Here is a 26,041-nt window from a genome sequence, read left to right as displayed (position 1 = left end):
TATTGGGTGTCTTAATTTAATAAAATTAATATTTATTACATTTGATAATGATATAATTATTATTTTGATCATTTCAGGGGTTAGTTTATTTAAAATACCGGTTTTGGGGACCGATGATGGAAGCTTTTCCACCTCTGAAGTTTTAAAAGTGGGGGCTGGACTTATTTCCGGTTTACAAGACCGGCGTTTTTTTTAAACTATTAAAACTAATGTTTATATTCTCTATTTTTACTTCTTTATTGATTTATTTTGCTGGTGTTTATGTTTTTTCTTCTAAACGTAAACATTTATTAATGGTTCTTTTGAGATTAGAATATATTGTTCTTTCTTTATTTATGTTAGTTATTGTTTTTCTTATTGAGTTTGATTATGATTATTTTTTTCCTGTTATTTTTTTAGTTTTTTCTGTTTGTGAGGGTGCTTTAGGTCTTTCTATTTTAGTTTCAATAATTCGTTCTCATGGTAATGATTTTTTTAATTCTATTGGTTTATCTTTATGTTAAAGTATTTATTTATAACTATTTTTTGATCCCTCTTTGTTTATTAAATAATTGTTGATGGTTGGTTCATTCCTTAATGTTTCTGTCGGGTTTTGTTTTTATAATTTGTGTTTATTCATATGCTGATTTGAATATAATTAGATATTATTTTGGTATTGATTATTTTTCTTTTAGTTTAATTTTACTTAGTTTTTGGATTTGTTCTTTAATAATCACTGCTAGAGGTTCAGTTTATTTAAGTTCATATCATTCTAATTTTTTTGTTTTTATGGTTTTGATTTTAATAATTATGCTTTATTGTTCATTTGCTAGATTAAGTCTTCTTTCTTTTTATATTTTTTTTTAGGCTAGATTAGTTCCTACTTTACTTTTAATTTTGGGTTGGGGTTATCAACCTGAGCGTTTGCAGGCTGGTGTTTATTTAATTTTTAATACTTTGATTGCTAGATTACCTTTATTATTAGTTTTATTTAAGGTTTATGATTTTTCTAATACTTTATATTTTCCTTTATTGGTTGATTTTGGTTCTTATTATTTTATGTTTTATGTGTTTATAATTTTGGCTTTTTTAGTTAAGATACCTATGTTTTTGGTTCATTTATGACTTCCTAAGGCTCATGTAGAGGCCCCTATTTCAGGTAGAATAATTCTTGCTGGTGTTTTATTAAAGTTAGGTGGTTATGGTATTTTTCGTGTTATAAAGGTTATTTCTTATTTGGGTTTAAAGTTTAATTATTTTTGATTGTCTTTAGGTTTATCTGGGGGTGTTATTGTAAGATTTATTTGTTTTCGTCAGGTTGATTTAAAGTCTTTAATTGCATATTCTTCTGTTGCTCATATAAGAATGGTTATTGGTGGATTGATGACTATGAATTGATGAGGTTGTGTAGGTTCTCTTTCTCTAATGGTTTATGTTCTTCTGGTTTATTTTGTTTATCTAATATTATTTATGAACGTTTAGGTAGACGAAGATTATTAATTAACAAGGGTATAATTAATTTGATGCCAAGAATGGCTTTATGATGATTTCTTTTAAGATCATCAAATATGGCTGCTCCTCCTTCTTTAAATTTGGTAGGTGAAATTAGATTATTAAATAGAATTATATCTTGATCTTCTTTTAGATTCTTTGCTTTGATTTTTTTATCTTTTTTTACAGCTGTTTATACTTTGTATATATATTCTTATTCTCAGCATGGGAATTATTATTCTGGTGTTTATACTTGTTCTCTTGGTTATTTTCGTGAATATCATCTTTTACTTTTACATTGATTGCCTTTAAATATTCTCTGTTTAAAGGGTGAATATTTCTTTGTTTAGTTTGCTTAAGTATTTTAATTAAAAATATTGTTTTGTGGAATCAATGATATGAAGTGTTTCATCTTAATCCGTGAATTTATTTTCTATTTGTTCTTTGAGTTTTTTTTCTTTGTTTATTTCGAGAACTATAATTTTTATTTTAGGTATTTATTATTTAATAATTGACTATAGAGTTTTTGTTGAGTGAGAGCTTTTCAATTTAAATGGTTCTATAGTTGTTATAACTTTAATTTTGGATTGAATATCTCTTATTTTTATATCTTTTGTTATATATATTTCTTCTTTGGTTATTTATTATAGAGAGGATTATATATCTGGTGAAAAGAATATAAATCGTTTTATTATTATTGTTTTAATATTTATTCTTTCTATAGGTTTTTTAATTATTAGTCCTAATTTAATTAGAATTTTATTAGGTTGAGATGGTTTAGGTTTAGTTTCTTATTGTTTAGTTATTTATTATCAAAATGTAAAATCTTATAGTGCTGGTATATTATCTGCACTTTCTAATCGTATTGCTGATGTTGCTATTTTAATTTCTATTGCATGAATGTTAAATTTTGGTGGTTGAAATTATATTTATTATTATGATTTTATTTCTAATTCTTTTGAAATAAAGCTCATTACTATATTAATTGTTTTAGCAGCTATAACTAAGAGAGCTCAGATTCCTTTCTCTTCATGACTTCCTGCTGCTATAGCAGCTCCTACTCCTGTTTCTGCTTTAGTTCATTCTTCTACTCTTGTTACTGCTGGTGTTTATTTATTAATTCGTTTTAGACCAATATTGGATACTTATAATTGTGGTTGATTTTTACTTTTAATTGGTTGTATAACTATATTTAAGGCTGGATTGGGCGCTAATTTTGAGTTTGATTTAAAGAAGATTATTGCTCTTTCTACTTTAAGACAACTTGGTTTAATAATAAGAATTTTGGCTATAGGTTATCCAAAGCTTGCATTTTTTCATTTATTGGCTCATGCTTTATTTAAGGCATTATTATTTATATGTGCAGGTTCAATAATTCATAATTTGAAGGATTCTCAGGATATTCGTTTTATAGGATCAATTGTTAATGTCATACCTTTAACTTCAGTTTGTTTTAATGTTTCTAGTTTATCTTTGTGTGGAATACCTTTTTTAGCGGGATTTTATTCAAAGGATTTAATTCTTGAGATGGTTTGTTTAAGATGAATTAATTGTTTAATTTTTTTTCTTTATTTTTTTTCTACTGGTTTAACTGCTTCTTATTCTTTTCGTTTGTTTTATTATTCAATATCTGGTGATAATAATTTTTATTCTAGATTTTCTTTTGATGATAAGGGTTATTATATTTCATTTGGAATAATTGGTCTATTGTTTGTTGCTGTTTTTGGTGGTAGTCTTTTATCTTGATTAATTTTTCCTATTCCTCATGTGATTGCTTTACCTTATTATTTAAAGTTTTTAACTATTACAGTTGTTATTTTAGGTGCTTATTTAGGTTATCTTATTTCTAATTTTGATTTTTCTCATAATTTATTTTCTTTAAGTATACTTTCTTTTGTTAGATTTGCTGGTTCTATATGATTTATACCTTTTCTTTCAACTAAGTTTATTAGATATATTCCTTTAAAAATAGGTTATTATTCATCTAAGTCAATTGATTATGGTTGAGGTGAATTACTTGGTGGTCAAGGTTTATATAGATTATTTATTTATTTAATTGGTTATATTCAAGGTTGATATGATTCTAATTTCCAGATTTATCTTTTAACTTTTATTTTTTGAATATTTATTTTGGTAATATTGTTTTTCGTTTACTTAAATAGCTTATAATTAGAGCGTGACACTGAAGATGTTAAGGAAGTATTTTTACTTTTAAGTATTTATAAATATAGATATATTATTTTTACAGTGAAAATGTAATGTTTTATTTAAGCTATATAAATTTTAGAAATGTTAACGGAGTTTAACCGCTAATATAAAAAGTTAGCAGCTTTCATATTGGCTTTACATTTCCTTAATTGGAACTATTATAGTTCAATTATATTATTAACAGTAATACGCCTCTTTTTGGCTTCAATTAATAAGAATAAGGGTAGTACATACCAATCTTCCAGGTCGAAACTGACTGCAATATTTCGCTTCTTATTCTATTTAAGGTTGATTGATAATATCAAAACTTTTTGAATGCAACCCAAATGTTATATTTAACTACAACCCTTTATTCTGCTCATTGTAATGCTCCTTGGTTTCATTCATGGTATAGTCCTCCTAATAGAACTAGAATAAAAAATATTGTTGATACTGTTCAGATTATAATGTCTGAAGTTTTAAAAATAATTACAATTGGTAGAATTAGTGCAATTTCTACATCAAAAATTAAAAAGATTACTGCGATTAGGAAGAATCGTATTGAGAATGGTATTCGTTCTGATCTTTTTGGATCAAACCCACATTCAAATGGTGATCTTTTTTCTCGATCATTAATTAATTTTTTTGATTGTGTTGTTGCCAGGATTATAACAATTATTGGAATAATAAATCTAATGAAAACTCTTGTTGATAGAATTAGAATTATTTTTCTTGATTTATATCAAGCTTTCTGATTGGAAGTCAAATGTACTATTTATACTAGAAAAACAATTATCTACCTCATCAATAAATAGAGATATATAAGAATAATCATACTACGTCTACGAAGTGTCAGTATCATGCTGCTGCTTCAAATCCAAAGTGATGTCTTGGTGAAAATTGATTTATTGAGTGTCGAAGTAGACATGTTGATAAAAAGATTGTTCCAATAATTACGTGTAAACCATGGAATCCTGTTGCAACAAAGAATGTTGATCCATAAACTGCATCTGCAATGGTAAAAGGTGCTTCTCAATATTCATATGCTTGAAGTATTGTAAAGTATAGTCCTAATAACACTGTGAAGAATAATCCTTGTAGTGCTTGAGTATGATTAGATTCCATTAAACTATGATGTGCTCATGTTACTGTTACTCCTGATGCTAAAAGAATAGCTGTATTAAGTAATGGAATTTGTATAGGGTTAAAGGGTTGAATTCCTATTGGAGGTCATAGTATTCCTAGTTCAATTGTTGGTGCTAATCTTCTTCTAAAGAATGCTCAAAAAAAAGAAACGAAAAATAATACCTCTGATGCAATAAATAAAATTATTCCTCATCGTAATCCAATTGATACAAATCCTGTATGTAATCCTTGATATGTTCCTTCTCGTACTACATCTCGTCATCATTGAATTATAGTTAGTAGGGTAATTCCAAATCCAATTATGAATAAGTTAATATTAAATAGATGGAATCATTTTGCTAGTCCTGATACTAGGACTATTGCTCCAATTGCTCCTGTTAATGGTCAAGGTCTATAGTCTACTAAGTGGAATGGGTGGTTTGAGTGAGTTGTTAACATAGGTTTAATATACTTCTCTAGAATATAGAGTTCTTAGAATTGAGAAAACATAGGCTAGAAATTATTGCTACTGCTGATTCTAGAATTAATAGAAGTATTTGTCCAATAATTAGTAATGAGATTAAGTTTATTGCTATAGATGGTCCTGTGTTTCCTAATAAGGTTAATAATAAGTGTCCTGCAATTATATTTGCTGCCAACCGTACTGCTAATGTACCTGGTCGAATAACATTACTAATTGTTTCAATTTGTACTATAAATGATATTAATGCAGGCGGTGTACCTTGTGGTACAAGGTGTGTAAATATATGATTAGTATGGTTAATTCATCCAAATAATATAAATCTTAGCCATATAGGTAGGGCAATTGCAAATGTTAATGCTAAATGTCTTGTTCTAGTAAAAATATAAGGGAATAATCCTATGAAATTGTTAAATAATATTATAATAAAAATTGAGATGAAAATGAATGTGGTTCCATTAAATGATTTTGGTCCAAGAAGTGTTTTAAATTCATTATGTAAGGTTAAATTTAGTTTATTTCAGATAATGTTAATTCGTGATGGTGTAAGTCAAAATAGTGATGGGATTAATAATAGTCCTAGAAATGTTCTAGTTCAATTTAATGATAAATTAAAGATGTTAGTTGATGGGTCAAATGTTGAGAATAGAGTTGTTATCATTTTCAATTTAAGTTTTTTATTTCATTTGTTCCTTTTTCTGCTCTTTTAATAAGGTTAGGTTTAAATGAGAAGAAGTTTATTTGATTAAACAAGATTAATGTAGCTGAAAATATAATGAATAGTGAGAATCATATAAGAGGGGATATTTGAGGGATTTGGATATAATTTCCCCATCAGAAGTAGTCGTTAATTTACTATTATTTGGTTTAAGAGACCATTACTTACTTTCAGTCATCTGATGAATTTCAAGGTGTACTAATTTTTTTTAGTTACTTTAGATTGACACTCTAATGTTATTTATTTTAACTAACTCCTTAAATTATCTTAGATAATCACTTAATAAATAAATTTACTGAAGTTCTTTCAATTACAATTGGTATAAATCTGTGGTTTGCTCCACAGATTTCTGAGCATTGTCCAAAGAATAATCCAGGTCGATTTATTGTGAATGTTCCTTGATTTAACCGACCTGGCGTTGCATCAATTTTAACCCCTAATGCAGGAACTGCTCATGAGTGTAGAACATCTGATGCTCTTGTTAATACTCGTACTTCTGTATTTATTGGTAGGATTGTTCGGTTATCTACATCTAGTAGTCGGAATCCATCATTTTCTAGGTCTTGTTCTGGTGTTATATAAGTGTCAAATTCTACGTCTATGAAGTCTGAATATTCATATCTTCAATATCATTGTCGTCCAATGGTTTTAATTGTAATTATTGCATCTACTGAATCATCAAGTAAATATAATAGTCGTAAAGATGGAAGGGCAATAAAAATTAATGTAATTGCTGGTAAAGCTGTTCAGATTGTTTCAATTAAATGTCCATGAAGTATATTACGGTTAGTATAGGCAATAAATAATATATAACTTAGGGCATAACCTACAATTACTGTAATTAATAATAATACGACCATAGTATGATCATGAAAGAATGATAATTGCTCCATTAATGGTGAAGCTCCATCTTGAAGAGATAAATTTGATCATGTTGCCATTAATAAATATTTTCTAATAAAAGGTCAAACCTTTAATTGTAGGGTTAAATCTACTGCACTAATCTGCCATATTAGAATCTAGAGATTAATGGTAATTCTGAGTAACTATGTTCTGCAGGAGGGTTATTTTGTAGTCATTCTGTTGATCTTCTTATGTTAGCTCTAAATATAATTGCTCGGTTTGTAATCATTCTTTCTCATATAATTACAATGAATATAATGATTCCTACAATAGAAATTGTAGACCCAATTCTTGATACTACGTTTCATGATGTATATGCGTCTGGGTAGTCAGAGTATCGTCGAGGTATTCCTGCTAATCCTAGGAAGTGTTGAGGAAAGAATGTTAAATTTACTCCAATGAATATAATTGTAAATTGGATTTTTAATCATGTATTATTTATAGTTAATCCTGTAAATAGTGGATATCATTGAATGACACCTCCTATAATTGCAAATACTGCTCCTATAGATAATACATAATGAAAGTGGGCTACTACATAATATGTATCATGTAATACAGTATCAAGTGATGAATTTGCTAATACTAATCCTGTTAATCCACCAATTGTAAATAGGAAAATAAATCCTAGAGCTCATAATAATGGTGGATTGAACTTGAATTTAGTTCCATATAATGTAGCTAATCATCTAAATACCTTAATTCCTGTAGGTACAGCAATAATTATTGTTGCTGATGTAAAATATGCTCGTGTGTCAACATCCATTCCTACTGTAAATATATGATGTGCTCATACAATAAATCCTATTAGTCCAATTGATAGTATAGCATAAATTATACCTAATGTTCCAAATGATTCAATTTCTCCTCTTTCTTGACATACAATATGTGAAATAATTCCGAACCCCGGTAGAATTAAAATATAAACTTCTGGGTGTCCAAAGAATCAAAATAGATGTTGATATAGAATTGGGTCACCCCCTCCTGCAGGGTCAAAGAATGATGTATTTAAATTTCGATCTGTTAATAATATAGTAATAGCTCCTGCTAAAACTGGAAGTGAAAGAAGGAGAAGTAATGCTGTAATAGCTACAGATCATACAAATAAAGGTGTTTGATCTAAAGTTATACTTTCTGATCGTATATTAATTGCTGTTGTAATGAAATTCACTGCACCAAGAATAGATGATACACCTGCTAAGTGCAGTGAAAAAATAGCTAGATCTACAGATGCACCCCCGTGTGCAATAGCTCCTGCTAGAGGAGGGTAAACTGTTCATCCTGTACCAGCACTATTATCTACTATAGAAGATGTAAGAAGAAGGGTTAGTGAAGGTGGTAGTAATCATAAACTTATATTATTTATTCGTGGAAATGCTATATCTGGTGCACCAATTATTAGTGGAACAAGTCAATTACCAAATCCACCAATTATAATAGGTATTACTATAAAGAAAATTATTACGAATGCGTGAGCTGTAATAATAACATTATAAATCTGGTCATCCCCAATTAGAGATCCGGGTTGGCCAAGTTCAGCACGAATAAGTATTCTTATTGATGTTCCTACTATTCCTGCTCATGCTCCAAATATGAAGTATAAAGTACCAATGTCCTTATGGTTTGTTGAGAATAATCATTTTTGCGGTAAGATGGCTGAATTTTAGGTGGTACACTGTAAATCTACTTATGAGATGTTTTCTCTCTTATCATATTTAGGTCTTATATTCAATTATGATTCTAGACTGCAATTCTAGAGGTGTAAAATTTTACTAAGGCCTAAAAGATTATTCTTTTAATTATAACTTTGAAGGTTATTAGTTTGATTAACTTAAGTCCTTAGTATAATGAAATTAAGGTTGATGTTGAAATCAATCCTATTGTTGAAATTATTACTGTTATAGGAAGAATGATTCTTGATTTTTGGGACTTTATCTTTATAGATCACGAATTTTCTGTGTATGATATAATTAGAGCTGAGAATCTAATACGTATATAGTAGTAGAGTGTAATTGTAGTTAATACAACTATAATAGTTGTTATATTGTTTTCTATTAATGATTGTATTACAATTCATTTTGGTAAGAATCCAAGGAATGGTGGTAGTCCACCTAAAGATAATAAAGATAAGAATATTATGAATTTAATTTCGGTTTTTATATTTCTGGCTGAATAAATTTGATTTATGAAAAATAAATTTATTTGCTTAAATAATAAAACTATAATTAATCTTAATAGTGAGTAAATAATGAAGTATAGTTCTCAGATGTTTTCTCTGACTGTTAATGATCTAATTATTCAACCTAGGTGTCTGATTGATGAATATGCTAAAAGTTGTCGTAAGGATGTTTGATTTAAACCTCCTATTGCCCCAATAATAATTCTTAAGATAATAATTGTTCAAATAAAAGTTCTTAATTGAATACAATAAGATAAGACCATTATTGGGGCGATTTTTTGTCATGTTATTAATGTTAAACAATTATTTCATCTTGATGCTCCTATAACTTCAGGAAATCAGAAATGGAAAGGTGCAGCTCCAATCTTTAATAATAGTCTAGATCTAATTATTATTGATGGGATAAATTCTGTTTCCCATCCCATGGGATATTTTATTTGAATCAGCAAAATTGAAAATAATAATATTGTCGATGCTATTGCTTGGACAATAAAATATTTAATTGATGATTCATTTATTATTATATTTTTATTTCTTGTTAGGAGCGGAATAAATGAAAGTAAGTTGATCTCAAGTCCTATTCAAACCCCAAATCAGGAATTTGATGAAATGGACAGGATCGTTCCTATCATTAATGTTGGTAGGAAGAGAAGTTTTGTAGAGTTGTTGGTCATTAAAAGGGAGAGGATTGATACCTCTATAAATGGGGTATGAACCCATTAGCTTGTTTAGCTTACCTTTTTACATTAAGGTGTATGATGCACGTTAGCTTTTGATACTAAAGGAGGTAGTTTAATTCTATCTTATGTAATTTTAATGAAGGTAATTTTATTTACTTTATTTACCCTATCAAGGTAACCCTTTCATCAGGCACTTCATTTATTTAATATATAAATCGAAAGTTTTTTTTGAAATTCTTTTATGTATTATTTTGTTTAATTAGGATTAATTTATCCTGCTCATTTTATTTTTATATATATATATATATATAATAAATAATTTATATTAATATATTACATTTAATTGAAATTAAAGTATTATAAGTTCATCTTACCATTATCAATTGATTATTTTAATGCAATTATTTACCTAGGATTATAGCTACTTATGTTTTTAGCTTAAAATAGGTTATTATAATATAATATATATAATAATATGTAATTTAATATTTAATATTATTATAATTAGATATAATAAATAAAATTATTAATTTAAATATAAAATATTATAATTAATATAAATAATTATATTAATTATAATAATATAATTATGTAAATTATCTATAATTAGATTATTTAACTAATATATATGAAAGTTAACTTAATATAAAAAAAAGAATTCATATTAATAACATATTATATTAAATTACATAATTGTATAAAATATATTTATTATATTATTTAATCTTTCTTTATTTATTAGTGAAAAGAAAGATTAAATAAGAAAGAATATAATACATTTATTGCTATACATGTTCCATATTAATCTTTAATTATATATAATAGAGAAGTTGTTGTGGTCATACATAGGGGCGTTTCTTTTTTTTTGGTTAATGTTTGTGGTTTTTTTCTTTTTTTTTTCTTTAAATATTTGAATCTTTTATTTTTTCCTGAATTAATAGATTTAAAATTTTCTTATTTTTTATTTTTAAAAGTTTTATTCTTGCTTGTTTATTCACTTTTTCTTTGTATTATATGTAAGTTTTGTTAGACTAAATGTTCTTTTTGCAGTAATTTGATTTAATTATCAAGTGATTTTGGATTTAGCAATTGATTTAGTATCGGCATAATTCGTGCCAGCAGCCGCGGTTATACGATTGATACAAGTGAATATTATTGGTTAAAACAGTTGTTTATATTATTAGGGTTGAAATATAAATTTGTAAGGTGAAATGTTAAAATTTATTTGTGGCCCTTTTTATGAATCTGTGAAATTTAAATAATAAACTAGGATTAGATACCCTATTATTTTAAATGTTAATTATATTTACCAGGGTACTATTAGTTAAGGTCCTTAAACCCAAAGAATTTGGCGGTATCTCATTCCATTCAGAGGAACCTACCCCATGATTGATAATACACGATTTACTCTACTTAATTTATTTGTTTGTATATCTCCGTTATCAGAGAATCTTTTTAGAGTTATAATTCTCAAGATTTATAATTATAAAATATTTCAGGTCAAGGTGCAGCTTATAGTTAAGAGGAGGTGGGTTACAATAGATTTTTGTTTATAACGGATTTGATTGTGAAATACTGTTAATGAAGGTGGATTTGATAGTAATTAAATTTATTTAATTTAACTGATATTGGCTCTGAGATTTGTACACATCGCCCGTCGCTCTCATTATTGATTATTCTATTTTATTTTAAAGTAGCTTCAATTTAGATGAGATAAGTCGTAACATAGTAGATGTACTGGAAAGTGTATCTAGGAAGAGTTTCAAGATATAACTTATTAGTAAAGTGTTTCATTTACACTGAAAATTTTTCTGTGCAAATCAGGATATCTTGATTATTTATTTTATTATATTTAATTTTTGTTTATTTAATTATTTAATATAAATAATTTTATTGTATTTTTGTCTTAGTATATTTTATAGAATTGATTTTTTAAATTATAGTTCATTGGTAATGTAAGTGTTTTATGAAATATTATTTTACATTTTTTTAAGTAGATTTTATTTATTGTACCTTTTGTATCAGGGTTTATCAAAATTTTAGTATTTATTTTACTTGTCTCGATTTGGGTTGATTTATAAATAATTTATAGTTAATGTATCATAATTATTATTAAATTATTTATAGAAATGAGATGTTAATCGTTTCCCAAGATATCTAGTTTCTTAAGAAAAAATTTAGTTTTTTAAAGTTATTTGTTTTTATTTAATTTTTTAAGTAAAAATATTAACTTATTTATTCTTTAAGGGATAAGCTTTGAAGTTAATAACCTATAATTTATTTTATAGAAATATAATAGTAAGCTTTAAACCAGCTATCTTTAAGATTACGTTTTAGTTCATTATTTTTTATTTTGATTTTATAAATATTTTAGGTTTTTTATTAAGATTATTAATTTAATTTTAAAATTTTTGTAATAATGATAGAATTAGTATATTTATTTGTATGAAATTTTTACCTTGTGAACTTATTATAAGGAACTAGGCAAAATTGATTTCCGCCTGTTTATCAAAAACATGTCCTCTTGTTTATATTTTGAGGTCTGGCCTGCTCACTGAGCGTATTTTTAAAGAGCCGCGGTATTTTGACTGTGCAAAGGTAGCATAATCATTAGTCTCTTAATTAGTGGCTGGAATGAATGGCTTGACGAGAAATCAACTGTCTCTTAATAAATTTTTGAATTTAACTTTTGAGTCAAAAGGCTTAAATTCTTCTTTAGGACGAGAAGACCCTATAGAGCTTGACATTTTACTTTTATATAGTTTTTTGTTTGTCTTTCTATATTTAATGATGATGTTTTGTTGGGGTGACATGAAGAATAGATAAACTCTTCATTATTATATCATTTATTTATGTTTGTTATTTTGATCCATAATTTATGATCATAAGATTAAGTTACCTTAGGGATAACAGCGTAATTGTTTTTGAGAGCTCATATCGACAAAGCAGATTGCGACCTCGATGTTGGATTAAGAAAAATTTTGGGTGCAGGAGCCCAATGATTAGGTCTGTTCGACCTTCAAATTCTTACATGATCTGAGTTCAGACCGGCGTGAGCCAGGTCGGTTTCTATCCTAAGATTGTTAATCCATATTAGTACGAAAGGACCATATGGTTAAAATATTTTTTGTTATATTGATTAATATTAATTTATTTACTATTTTGACAGATTAATGTGTTGAATTTAGAATTCATTTATGTAGATTTTTTCTACAAATAGTATTGATACTTTATGATTTATTTATATTTATTTTGAATTTTCTTTTATTGGTTATTTGTGTTTTAATTAGTGTTGCCTTTTTAACTTTATTAGAGCGTAAGGTTGTAGGTTATATTCAGATTCGAAAGGGTCCAAATAAGGTAGGTTTTGTTGGAATTCCTCAGCCATTTAGAGATGCTATTAAGTTAATTTGTAAGGAGCAGCCAATTCCTATTATATCTAATTACCTACTTTATTATTTTCCCCTGTTTTTAATTTAATGATTTCTTTAGCCGTTTGAGTAATTTTTCCTTATTTAACTTATATGTGTTCTTTTTCTTATGGATTTTTATTTTTTTTATGTTGTACTAGATTAGGTGTTTATACTGTTATAATTGCTGGTTGATCTTCTAATTCAAATTATTCATTATTAGGTTCTCTTCGTTCTGTTGCTCAAACAATTTCTTATGAAGTTAGTTTAGCTTTAATTTTATTGTCTTTAATTATTTTAATTGGTAGTTTTAATGTGTTTGATTTTATAAACTATCAGCTTTATTGTTGATTTATTATTATTTCTTTTCCTTTAGCTTTAGCTTGTTTTGCTTCTTGCTTAGCTGAAACTAATCGTACTCCTTTTGATTTTGCTGAAGGGGAATCTGAGTTAGTTTCAGGATTTAATATTGAGTATGGTGCGGGTGGTTTTACTTTAATTTTTTTAGCTGAATATACTAGAATTGTCTTCATAAGAATGTTATTGGCTTTAATTTTTTTGGGCGGTGATTTTTATTCTTTTATATTTTTTATTAAGCTTGCTATTATATCTTTTGGTTTTATTTGGGTTCGTGGAACATTACCACGGTTCCGTTATGATAAATTAATGTACTTAGCTTGAAAAAGTTTTTTACCTTTATCTTTGAATTTTTTTATTTTCTTTGTTGGTTTAAAGATTTTATTTATCTCATTTGTTTAGTGAAATTTTTTGAGAAAAGTTAATAGAAGAGTTAAACTTCTAATTTTATGTTTTCAAAACATATGCTTTTCCTAAGCTAATTAACTTTATTCCTTAATTAATTTATCTCATGCGTTTGCGACATGGACATTAATTAAGAAATATGTGAAGTAAATAATTGTTAAGATTTGACCTGTTATAATATAAGGTTCTTCAACAGGTCGTTTACCAATTCACGTTAGTAAGCATACAACAACTACTATAATTCAGAATAAAATTTGATTAATAGGGTAAAATTGAATGCCTCGGAATGGTGTTTTATTATAAAATGGTAAAATTATTAAGATTCTAATTGATAAAAATAATGCAATAACACCTCCTAACTTATTAGGGATAGATCGTAGAATTGCATATGCAAATAGGAAATATCATTCTGGTTGAATGTGAACTGGTGTTACTAATGGGTTGGCAGGTACAAAGTTATCTGGATCTCCTAATAGGTAAGGATTAATTAAACATAGTATAATTAATAATGATGTTATTATTACAAATGTAATAGAATCCTTAAAGCTAAAGTATGGATGGAATGGAATTTTTTCAATATCTCCATTTAGTCCAAGAGGATTATTAGATCCTGTTTGGTGAAGAAAAAATAAATGAATTGCTGCTATAGCAGCAATAATAAATGGTAATACAAAATGGAATGTGAAGAATCGATTTAATGTTGCATTATCAACAGCGAATCCTCCTCATACTCATTGGACTAAATCTGTTCCTAAGTATGGGATTGCTGATAATAAATTAGTAATTACTGTTGCACCTCAAAAAGATATTTGGCCTCAGGGTAAGACATATCCTATAAATGCAGTTGCTATAACTAAAAATAAAATCACTGTACCAATTATTCAGGTATGTATATATATATAAGATCCATAGTAAATTCCCCGTCCTACATGTAAGTAAATACAAATAAAAAATATAGATGCTCCATTTGCGTGTAAGGTTCGGATAATTCAACCATTATTTACGTCTCGGCAGATGTGTACTACACTACTGAATGCTATTTCAATATTCGATGTATAATGTATAGCTAAAAATAGTCCAGTTACGATTTGAATTACCAAACATAACCCTAATAGGGATCCAAAATTTCATCAAAATGAAATATTTGTTGGGGCAGGTAAGTCAATTAAAGAGTTATTAATAATTTTAATTAAAGGATGTCTTAATCGTAAGGGTTTATTCATTAGTAATTATCTCATTTTACGAATAGGTCCCTGATTAATATTGGTGATTTTAACAACTGCTAGTAGTGCTAAAAATAAATAAATTATTATTATTATTGTAGTAATGAATGTTGGTCTATTATATAATTTTTCTAAAGATATTGTTATTTCTTGATAATTGATTGAATTATCAATATTTATAGTTTCGGTGTTTTTGAAAAAGTCTATAAATATAGTTATATCTAGAATAATTAATATTAATATGATAAATACTCACATTATTAATGTAATAATTATAGTGATTGATTTAGGCTGAAATATTTCGTTTGATGCAATTCTTGTAATGTAAATAAATAATACTAGTATACCACCAAGAAATGTTAAAAATAAAATATATGATAATCAATATCTGTCTATTATTGTTCCTGTTATTAATCCAACTAGGAAGGTATGAAGGATAATAAAAAGCATTATTGATATTGGGTGTCTTAATTTAATAAAATTAATATTTATTACATTTGATAATGATATAATTATTATTTTGATCATTTCAGGGGTTAGTTTATTTAAAATACCGGTTTTGGGGACCGATGATGGAAGCTTTTCCACCTCTGAAGTTTTAAAAGTGGGGGCTGGACTTATTTCCGGTTTACAAGACCGGCGTTTTTTTTAAACTATTAAAACTAATGTTTATATTCTCTATTTTTACTTCTTTATTGATTTATTTTGCTGGTGTTTATGTTTTTTCTTCTAAACGTAAACATTTATTAATGGTTCTTTTGAGATTAGAATATATTGTTCTTTCTTTATTTATGTTAGTTATTGTTTTTCTTATTGAGTTTGATTATGATTATTTTTTTCCTGTTATTTTTTTAGTTTTTTCTGTTTGTGAGGGTGCTTTAGGTCTTTCTATTTTAGTTTCAATAATTCGTTCTCATGGTAATGATTTTTTTAATTCTTTTGGTTATCTTTATGTTAAAGTATTTATTTATAACTATTTTTTTGATCCCTCTTTGTTTATTAAATAATTGTTGATGGTTGGTTCATTCTTTAATGTTTCTGTCGGGTTTTGTTTTTATAATTTGTGTTTATTCATATGCTGATTTGAATATAATTAGATATTATTTTGGTATTGATTATTTTTCTTTTAGTTTAATTTTACTTAGTTTTTGGATTTGTTCTTTAATAATCACTGCTAGAGGTTCAGTTTATTTAAGTTCATATCATTCTAATTTTTTTGTTTTTATGGTTTTGATTTTAATAATTATGCTTTATTGTTCATTTGCTAGATTAAGTCTTCTTTCTTTTTATATTTTTTTTGAGGCTAGATTAGTTCCTACTTTACTTTTAATTTTGGGTTGGGGTTATCAACCTGAGCGTTTGCAGGCTGGTGTTTATTTAATTTTTTATACTTTGGTTGCTAGATTACCTTTATTATTAGTTTTATTTAAGGTTTATGATTTTTCTAATACTTTATATTTTCCTTTATTGGTTGATTTTGGTTCTTATTATTTTATGTTTTATGTATTTATAATTTTGGCTTTTTTAGTTGAGATACCTATGTTTTTGGTTCATTTATGACTTCCTAAGGCTCATGTAGAGGCCCCTATTTCAGGTAGAATAATTCTTGCTGGTGTTTTATTAAAGTTAGGTGGTTATGGTATTTTTCGTGTTATAAAGGTTATTTCTTATTTGGGTTTAAAGTTTAATTATTTTTGATTGTCTTTAGGTTTATCTGGGGGTGTTATTGTAAGATTTATTTGTTTTCGTCAGGTTGATTTAAAGTCTTTAATTGCATATTCTTCTGTTGCTCATATAAGAATGGTTATTGGTGAATTGATGACTATGAATTGATGAGGTTGTGTAGGTTCTCTTTCTCTAATGGTTGGTCATGGTTTATGTTCTTCTACATCTACATGACTACTCTGCAATTCACATTTAAGTGCTTGGCAGAGGGTTCATCGAACCACAATCATACTATCTCTCTACTATTCCACTCCCGAACAGCGAGCGGGAAAAACGAACACCTAAACCATTCTGTTCGAGCTCTGATTTCTCTTATTTTATTTTGATGATCATTCCTACCTATGTAGGTTGGGCTCAACAAAATATTTTCGCATTCGGAAGAGAAAGTTGGTGACTGAAATTTCGTAAAAAGGTCTCGCCGCGACGAAAAACGTCTATGCTGTAATGACTTCCATCCCAACTCGTGTATCATATCTGCCACACTCTCTCCCCTATAACGCGATAATACAAAACGAGCTGCCCTTCTTTGCACCCTCTCGATGTCCTCCGTCAATCCCACCTGGTAAGGATCCCACACCGCGCAGCAATATTCTAACAGAGGACGAACGAGTGTAGTGTAAGCTGTCTCTTTAGTGGACTTGTTGCATCTTCTAAGTGTCCTGCCCATGAAACGCAACCTTTGGCTCGCCTTCCCGACAATATTATCTATGTGGTCCTTCCAACTGAAGTTGTTTGTAATTTTAACACCCAGGTACTTAGTTGAATTGACAGCCTTGAGAATTGTACTATTTATCGAGTAATCGAATTCCAACGGATTTCTTTTGGAACTCATGTGAATCATCTCACACTTTTCGTTATTTAGCGTCAACTGCCACCTGACACACCATACAGCTATCTTTTCTAAATCGCTTTGCAGCTGATACTGGTCTTCGGATGACCTTACTAGACGGTAAATTACAGCATCATCTGCGAACAACCTAAGAGAACTGCTCAGATTGTCACCCAGGTCATTTATATAGATCAGGAACAGTAGAGGTCCCAGGACGCTTCCCTGGGGAACACCTGATATCACTTCAGTTTTACTCGATGATTTGCCGTCTATTACTACGAACTGTGACCTTCCTGACAGGAAATCACGAATCCAGTCGCACAACTGAGACGATACCCCATAGCTCCGCAGCTTGATTAGAAGTCGCTTGTGAGGAACGGTGTCAAAAGCTTTCCGGAAATCTAGAAATACGGAATCAACTTGAGATCCCCTGTCGATAGCGGCCATTACTTCGTGAGAATAAAGAGCTAGCTGCGTTGCACAAGAGCGATGTTTTCTGAAGCCATGCTGATTACGTGTCAATAGATCGTTCCCTTCGAGGTGATTCATAATGTTTGAATACAGTATATGCTCCAAAACCCTACTGCAAACCGACGTCAATGATATAGGTCTGTAGTTAAATGGATTACTCCTACTACCCTTCTTGAACACTGGTGCGACCTGCGCAATTTTCCAATCTGTAGGTACAGATCTATCGGTGAGCGAGCGGTTGTATATGAGTGCTAAGTAGGGAGCTATAGTATCAGCGTAATCTGAAAGGAACCTAATCGGTATACAATCTGGACCTGAAGACTTGCCCGTATCAAGCGATTTGAGTTGCTTCGCAACCCCTAAGGTATCTACTTCTAAGAAACTCATGCTAGCAGATGTTCGTGTTTCAAATTCTGGAATATTCCATTCGTCTTCCCTGGTGAAGGAATTTCGGAAAACTGCGTTCAATAACTCCGCTTTAGCGGCGCAGTCGTCGATAACAGTACCATCGGCACTGCGCAGCGAAGGTATTGACTGCGTCTTGCCGCTTGTGTACTTTACATACGACCAGAATTTCTTCGGATTTTCTACCAAATTTCGAGACAATGTTTCGTTGTGGAACCTATTAAAGGCATCTCGCATCGAAGTACGTGCCAAATTTCGCGCGTCTGTAAATTTTAGCCCATCTTCAGGATTTCGCGTTCTTCTGAACTTCGCATGCTTTTTCCGTTGCCTCTGCAACAGCGTTCGGACCTTTTTTGTGTACCACGGGGGATCCGTTCCATCTCTTACCAATTTATGAGGTATGAATATCTCAATTGCTGTTGCTACAATATCTTTGAATTTGAGCCACATCTCGTCTACATTCGCATAGTCAGTTCGGAAGGAATGGAAATTGTCTTTTAGGAAGGCTTCTAGTGGTACTTTATCCGCTTTTTTAAATAAAATTATTTTGCGTTTGTTTCTGATGGATTTGGAAGATATGGTATTGAGCCTAGCTACAATGACCTTGTGATCACTAATCCCTGTATCAGTCATGATGCTCTCTATCAGCTCTGGATTGTTTGTGGCCAAGAGGTCAAGTGTGTTTTCGCAACCATTTACAATTCGCGTGGGTTCGTGGACTAACTGCTCTAAATAATTTTCGGAGAATGCATTTAGGACAATCTCGGAAGACGTTTTGTGCCTACCACCGGTTTTGAACAAGTATTTTTGCCAACATACCGAGGGTAGGTTGAAGTCCCCACCAACTATAACCGTATGAGTGGGGTATTTATTTGTTACGAGACTCAAACTTTCTCTGAACTGTTCCGCAACTGTATCATCGGAGTCTGGGGGTCGGTAGAAGGAGCCAATTATTAACTTAATTCGGCTGTTAAGTATAACCTCCACCCACACCAATTCGCACAGAGTATCTACTTCGACTTCACTACAAGATAAACCACTACTGACAGACACCAACACTCCACCACCAATTCTGCCTAATCTATCTTTCCTGAACACCGTCTGAGACTTCGTAAAAATTTCTGCAGAACTTATTTCAGGCTTTAGCCAGCTTTCTGTACCTATAACGATATCCGCTTCTGTGCTTTCTATTAGCGCTTGAAGCTCAGGGACTTTTCCAGCGCAACTACAACAGTTTACAACTATAATTCCGACTGTTCCTTGATCCAAGCACGTCCTGTAATTGCCAAGCACCCTTTGACATTGCAGCCCATCCCGCACTTTCCCGAGGCCTTCTGGTTTATTTTGTTTATCTAATATTATTTATGAACGTTTAGGTAGACGAAGATTATTAATTAACAAGGGTATAATTAATTTGATGCCAAGAATGGCTTTATGATGGTTTCTTTTAAGATCATCAAATATGGCTGCTCCTCCTTCTTTAAATTTGGTAGGTGAAATTAGATTATTAAATAGAATTATATCTTGATCTTCTTTTAGATTCTTTGCTTTGATTTTTTTATCTTTTTTTAGAGCTGTTTATACTTTGTATATATATTCTTATTCTCAGCATGGGAATTATTATTCTGGTGTTTATACTTGTTCTCTTGGTTATTTTCGTGAATATCATCTTTTACTTTTACATTGATTGCCTTTAAATATTCTCTGTTTAAAGGGTGAATATTTCTTTGTTTAGTTTGCTTAAGTATTTTAATTAAAAATATTGTTTTGTGGAATCAATGATATGAAGTGTTTCATCTTAGGCCGTGAATTTATTTTCTATTTGTTCTTTGAGTTTTTTTTCTTTGTTTATTTCGAGAACTATAATTTTTATTTTAGGTATTTATTATTTAATAATTGATTATAGAGTTTTTGTTGAGTGAGAGCTTTTCAATTTAAATGGTTCTATAGTTGTTATAACTTTAATTTTGGATTGAATATCTCTTATTTTTATATCTTTTGTTATATATATTTCTTCTTTGGTTATTTATTATAGAGAGGATTATATATCTGGTGAAAAGAATATAAATCGTTTTATTATTATTGTTTTAATATTTATTCTTTCTATAGGTTTTTTAATTATTAGTCCTAATTTAATTAGAATTTTATTAGGTTGAGATGGTTTAGGTTTAGTTTCTTATTGTTTAGTTATTTATTATCAAAATGTAAAATCTTATAGTGCTGGTATATTAACTGCACTTTCTAATCGTATTGGTGATGTTGCTATTTTAATTTCTATTGCATGAATGTTAAATTTTGGTGGTTGAAATTATATTTATTATTATGATTTTATTTCTAATTCTTTTGAAATAAAGCTCATTACTATATTAATTGTTTTAGCAGCTATAATTAAGAGAGCTCAGATTCCTTTCTCTTCATGACTTCCTGCTGCTATAGCAGCTCCTACTCCTGTTTCTGCTTTAGTTCATTCTTCTACTCTTGTTACTGCTGGTGTTTATTTATTAATTCGTTTTAGACCAATATTGGATACTTATAATTGTGGTTGATTTTTACTTTTAATTGGTTGTATAACTATATTTATGGCTGGATTGGGCGCTAATTTTGAGTTTGATTTAAAGAAGATTATTGCTCTTTCTACTTTAAGACAACTTGGTTTAATAATAAGAATTTTGGCTATAGGTTATCCAAAGCTTGCATTTTTTCATTTATTGGCTCATGCTTTATTTAAGGCATTATTATTTATATGTGCAGGTTCAATAATTCATAATTTGAAGGATTCTCAGGATATTCGTTTTATAGGATCAATTGTTAATTTCATACCTTTAACTTCAGTTTGTTTTAATGTTTCTAGTTTATCTTTGTGTGGAATACCTTTTTTAGCGGGATTTTATTCAAAGGATTTAATTCTTGAGATGGTTTGTTTAAGATGAATTAATTGTTTAATTTTTTTTCTTTATTTTTTTTCTACTGGTTTAACTGCTTCTTATTCTTTTCGTTTGTTTTATTATTCAATATCTGGTGATAATAATTTTTATTCTAGATTTTCTTTTGATGATAAGGGTTATTATATTTCATTTGGAATAATTGGTCTATTGTTTGTTGCTGTTTTTGGTGGTAGTCTTTTATCTTGATTAATTTTTCCTATTCCTCATGTGATTGCTTTACCTTATTATTTAAAGTTTTTAACTATTACAGTTGTTATTTTAGGTGCTTATTTAGGTTATCTTATTTCTAATTTTGATTTTTCTCACAATTTATTTTCTTTAAGTATACTTTCTTTTGTTAGATTTGCTGGTTCTATATGATTTATACCTTTTCTTTCAACTAAGTTTATTAGATATATTCCTTTAAAAATAGGTTATTATTCATCTAAGTCATTTGATTATGGTTGAGGTGAATTACTTGGTGGTCAAGGTTTATATAGATTATTTATTTATTTAATTGGTTATATTCAAGGTTGATATGATTCTAATTTCAAGATTTATCTTTTAACTTTTATTTTTTGAATATTTATTTTGGTAATATTGTTTTTCGTTTACTTAAATAGCTTATAATTAGAGCGTGACACTGAAGATGTTAAGGAAGTATTTTTACTTTTAAGTATTTATAAATATAGATATATTATTTTTACAGTGAAAATGTAATGTTTTATTTAAACTATATAAATTTTAGAAATGTTAACGGAGTTTAACCGCTAATATAAAAAGTTAGCAGCTTTCATATTGGCTTTACATTTCCTTAATTGGAACTATTATAGTTCAATTATATTATTAACAGTAATACGCCTCTTTTTGGCTTCAATTAATAAGAATAAGGGTAGTACATACCAATCTTCCAGGTCGAAACTGACTGCAATATTTCGCTTCTTATTCTATTTAAGGTTGATTGATAATATCAATACTTTTTGAATGCAACCCAAATGTTATATTTAACTACAACCCTTTATTCTGCTCATTGTAATGCTCCTTGGTTTCATTCATGGTATAGTCCTCCTAATAGAACTAGAATAAAAAATATTGTTGATACTGTTCAGATTATAATGTCTGAAGTTTTAAAAATAATTACAATTGGTAGAATTAGTGCAATTTCTACATCAAAAATTAAAAAGATTACTGCGATTAGGAAGAATCGTATTGAGAATGGTATTCGTGCTGATCTTTTTGGATCAAACCCACATTCAAATGGTGATCTTTTTTCTCGATCATTAATTAATTTTTTTGATAGTGTTGTTGCCAGGATTATAACAATTATTGGAATAATAAATCTAATGAAAACTCTTGTTGATAGAATTAGAATTGTTTTTCTTGATTTATATCAAGCTTTCTGATTGGAAGTCAAATGTACTATTTATACTAGAAAAACAATTATCTACCTCATCAATAAAGAGAGATATATAAGAATAATCATACTACGTCTACGAAGTGTCAGTATCATGCTGCTGCTTCAAATCCAAAGTGATGTCTTGGTGAAAATTGATTTATTGAGTGTCGAAGTAGACATGTTGATAAAAAGATTGTTCCAATAATTACGTGTAAACCATGGAATCCTGTTGCAACAAAGAATGTTGATCCATAAACTGCATCTGCAATGGTAAAAGGTGCTTCTCAATATTCATATGCTTGAAGTATTGTAAAGTATAGTCCTAATAACACTGTGAAGAATAATCCTTGTAGTGCTTGAGTATGATTAGATTCCATTAAACTATGATGTGCTCATGTTACTGTTACTCCTGATGCTAAAAGAATAGCTGTATTAAGTAATGGAATTTGTATAGGGTTAAAGGGTTGAATTCCTATTGGAGGTCATAGTATTCCTAGTTCAATTGTTGGTGCTAATCTTCTTCTAAAGAATGCTCAAAAAAAAGAAACGAAAAATAATACCTCTGATGCAATAAATAAAATTATTCCTCATCGTAATCCAATTGATACAAATCCTGTATGTAATCCTTGATATGTTCCTTCTCGTACTACATCTCGTCATCATTGAATTATAGTTAGTAGGGTAATTCCAAATCCAATTATGAATAAGTTAATATTAAATAGGTGGAATCATTTTGCTAGTCCTGATACTAGGACTATTGCTCCAATTGCTCCTGTTAATGGTCAAGGTCTATAGTCTACTAAGTGGAATGGGTGGTTTGAGTGAGTTGTTAACATAGGTTTAATATACTTCTCTAGAATATAGAGTTCTTAGAATTGAGAAAACATAGGCTTGAATTATTGCTACTGCTGATTCTAGAATTAATAGAAGTATTTGTCCAATAATTAGTAATGAGATTAAGTTTATTGCTATAGATGGTCCTGTGTTTCCTAATAAGGTTAATAATAAGTGTCCTGCAATTATATTTGCTGCCAACCGTACTGCTAATGTACCTGGTCGAATAACATTACTAATTCTTTCAATTAGTACTATAAATGATATTAATGCAGGCGGTGTACCTTGTGGTACAAGGTGTGTAAATATATGATTAGTATGGTTAATTCATCCAAATAATATAAATCTTAGCCATATAGGTAGGGCAATTGCAAATGTTAATGCTAAATGTCTTGTTCTAGTAAAAATATAAGGGAATAATCCTATGAAATTGTTAAATAATATTATAATAAAAATTGAGATGAAAATGAATGTGGTTCCATTAAATGATTTCGGTCCAAGAAGTGTTTTAAATTCATTATGTAAGGTTAAATTTAGTTTATTTCAGATAATGTTAATTCGTGATGGTGTAAGTCAAAATAGTGATGGGATTAATAATAGTCCTAGAAATGTTCTAGTTCAATTTAATGATAAATTAAAGATGTTAGTTGATGGGTCAAATGTTGAGAATAGATTTGTTATCATTTTCAATTTAAGTTTTTTATTTCAATTGTTCCTTTTTCTGCTCTTTTAATAAGGTTAGGTTTAAATGAGAAGAAGTTTATTTGATTAAACAAGATTAATGTAGCTGAAAATATAATGAATAGTGAGAATCATATAAGAGGGGATATTTGAGGGATTTGGATATAATTTCCCCATCAGAAGTAGTCGTTAATTTACTATTATTTGGTTTAAGAGACCATTACTTACTTTCAGTCATCTGATGAATTTCAAGGTGTACTAATTTTTTTAGTTACTTTAGATTGACACTCTAATGTTATTTATTTTAACTAACTCCTTAAATTATCTTAGATAATCACTTAATAAATAAATTTACTGAAGTTCTTTCAATTACAATTGGGATAAATCTGTGGTTTGCTCCACAGATTTCTGAGCATTGTCCAAAGAATAATCCAGGTCGATTTATTGTGAATGTTCCTTGATTTAACCGACCTGGCGTTGCATCAATTTTAACCCCTAATGCAGGAACTGCTCATGAGTGTAGAACATCTGATGCTCTTGTTAATACTCGTACTTCTGTATTTATTGGGAGGATGGTTCGGTTATCTACATCTAGTAGTCGGAATCCATCATTTTCTAGGTCTTGTTCTGGTGTTATATAAGTGTCAAATTCTACGTCTATGAAGTCTGAATATTCATATCTTCAATATCATTGTCGTCCAATGGTTTTAATTGTAATTATTGCATCTACTGAATCATCAAGTAAATATAATAGTCGTAATGATGGAAGGGCAATAAAAATTAATGTAATTGCTGGTAAAGCTGTTCAGATTGTTTCAATTAAATGTCCATGAAGTATATTACGGTTAGTATAGGCAATAAATAATATATAACTTAGGGCATAACCTACAATTACTGTAATTAATAATAATACGACCATAGTATGATCATGAAAGAATGATAATTGCTCCATTAATGGTGAAGCTCCATCTTGAAGAGATAAATTTGATCATGTTGCCATTAATAAATATATTCTAATAAAAAGTCAAACCTTTATTTGTAGAGCTTAAATCTACTGCACTAATCTGCCATATTAGAATCTAGAGATTAATGGTAATTCTGAGTAACTATGTTCTGCAGGAGGGTTATTTTGTAGTCATTCTGTTGATCTTCTTATGTTAGCTCTAAATATAATTGCTCGGTTTGTAATCATTCTTTCTCATATAATTACAATGAATATAATGATTCCTACAATAGAAATTGTAGACCCAATTCTTGATACTACGTTTCATGATGTATATGCGTCTGGGTAGTCAGAGTATCGTCGAGGTATTCCTGCTAATCCTAGGAAGTGTTGAGGAAAGAATGTTAAATTTACTCCAATGAATATAATTGTAAATTGGATTTTTAATCATGTATTATTTATAGTTAATACTGTAAATAGTGGATATCATTGAATGACACCTCCTATAATTGCAAATACTGCTCCTATAGATAATACATAATGAAAGTGGGCTACTACATAATATGTATCATGTAATACAATATCAAGTGATGAATTTGCTAATACTAATCCTGTTAATCCACCAATTGTAAATAGGAAAATAAATCCTAGAGCTCATAATAATGGTGGATTGAACTTGAATTTAGTTCCATATA

At 28.9% G+C, this 26,041-nt stretch overlaps 2 protein-coding genes and 1 long non-coding RNA gene across 3 annotated transcripts in view; 2 read left to right on the top strand and 1 right to left on the bottom strand.

Annotated features, from left to right (window-relative positions):
• The window catches only part of LOC126267571 (NADH-ubiquinone oxidoreductase chain 5-like), a 54,628-nt gene that overhangs the window by 11,853 nt on the left and 16,734 nt on the right, over nucleotides 1–26,041 (bottom strand). The window lies entirely within an intron of this gene.
• Nucleotides 1–26,041, top strand: part of LOC126267584 (uncharacterized) — a 36,421-nt gene that overhangs the window by 5,031 nt on the left and 5,349 nt on the right. The gene's annotated exons all lie outside the window — the stretch shown is intronic.
• Nucleotides 20,381–22,100, top strand: LOC126267572 (NADH-ubiquinone oxidoreductase chain 5-like). The gene has a single exon (XM_049972876.1). The coding sequence runs from the start codon at nucleotides 21,148–21,150 to the stop codon at nucleotides 21,496–21,498; it is 351 nt and encodes a 116-aa protein (XP_049828833.1). The 5' UTR covers nucleotides 20,381–21,147; the 3' UTR covers nucleotides 21,499–22,100.

Source organism: Schistocerca gregaria, chromosome 4 (genome assembly GCF_023897955.1).
Source record: "Schistocerca gregaria isolate iqSchGreg1 chromosome 4, iqSchGreg1.2, whole genome shotgun sequence".
Taxonomy (NCBI): Eukaryota; Metazoa; Arthropoda; class Insecta; order Orthoptera; family Acrididae; genus Schistocerca; species Schistocerca gregaria.
Note: the sequence above shows the minus strand (reverse complement) of the source record. Positions and strands in the feature narration are given on the sequence as shown.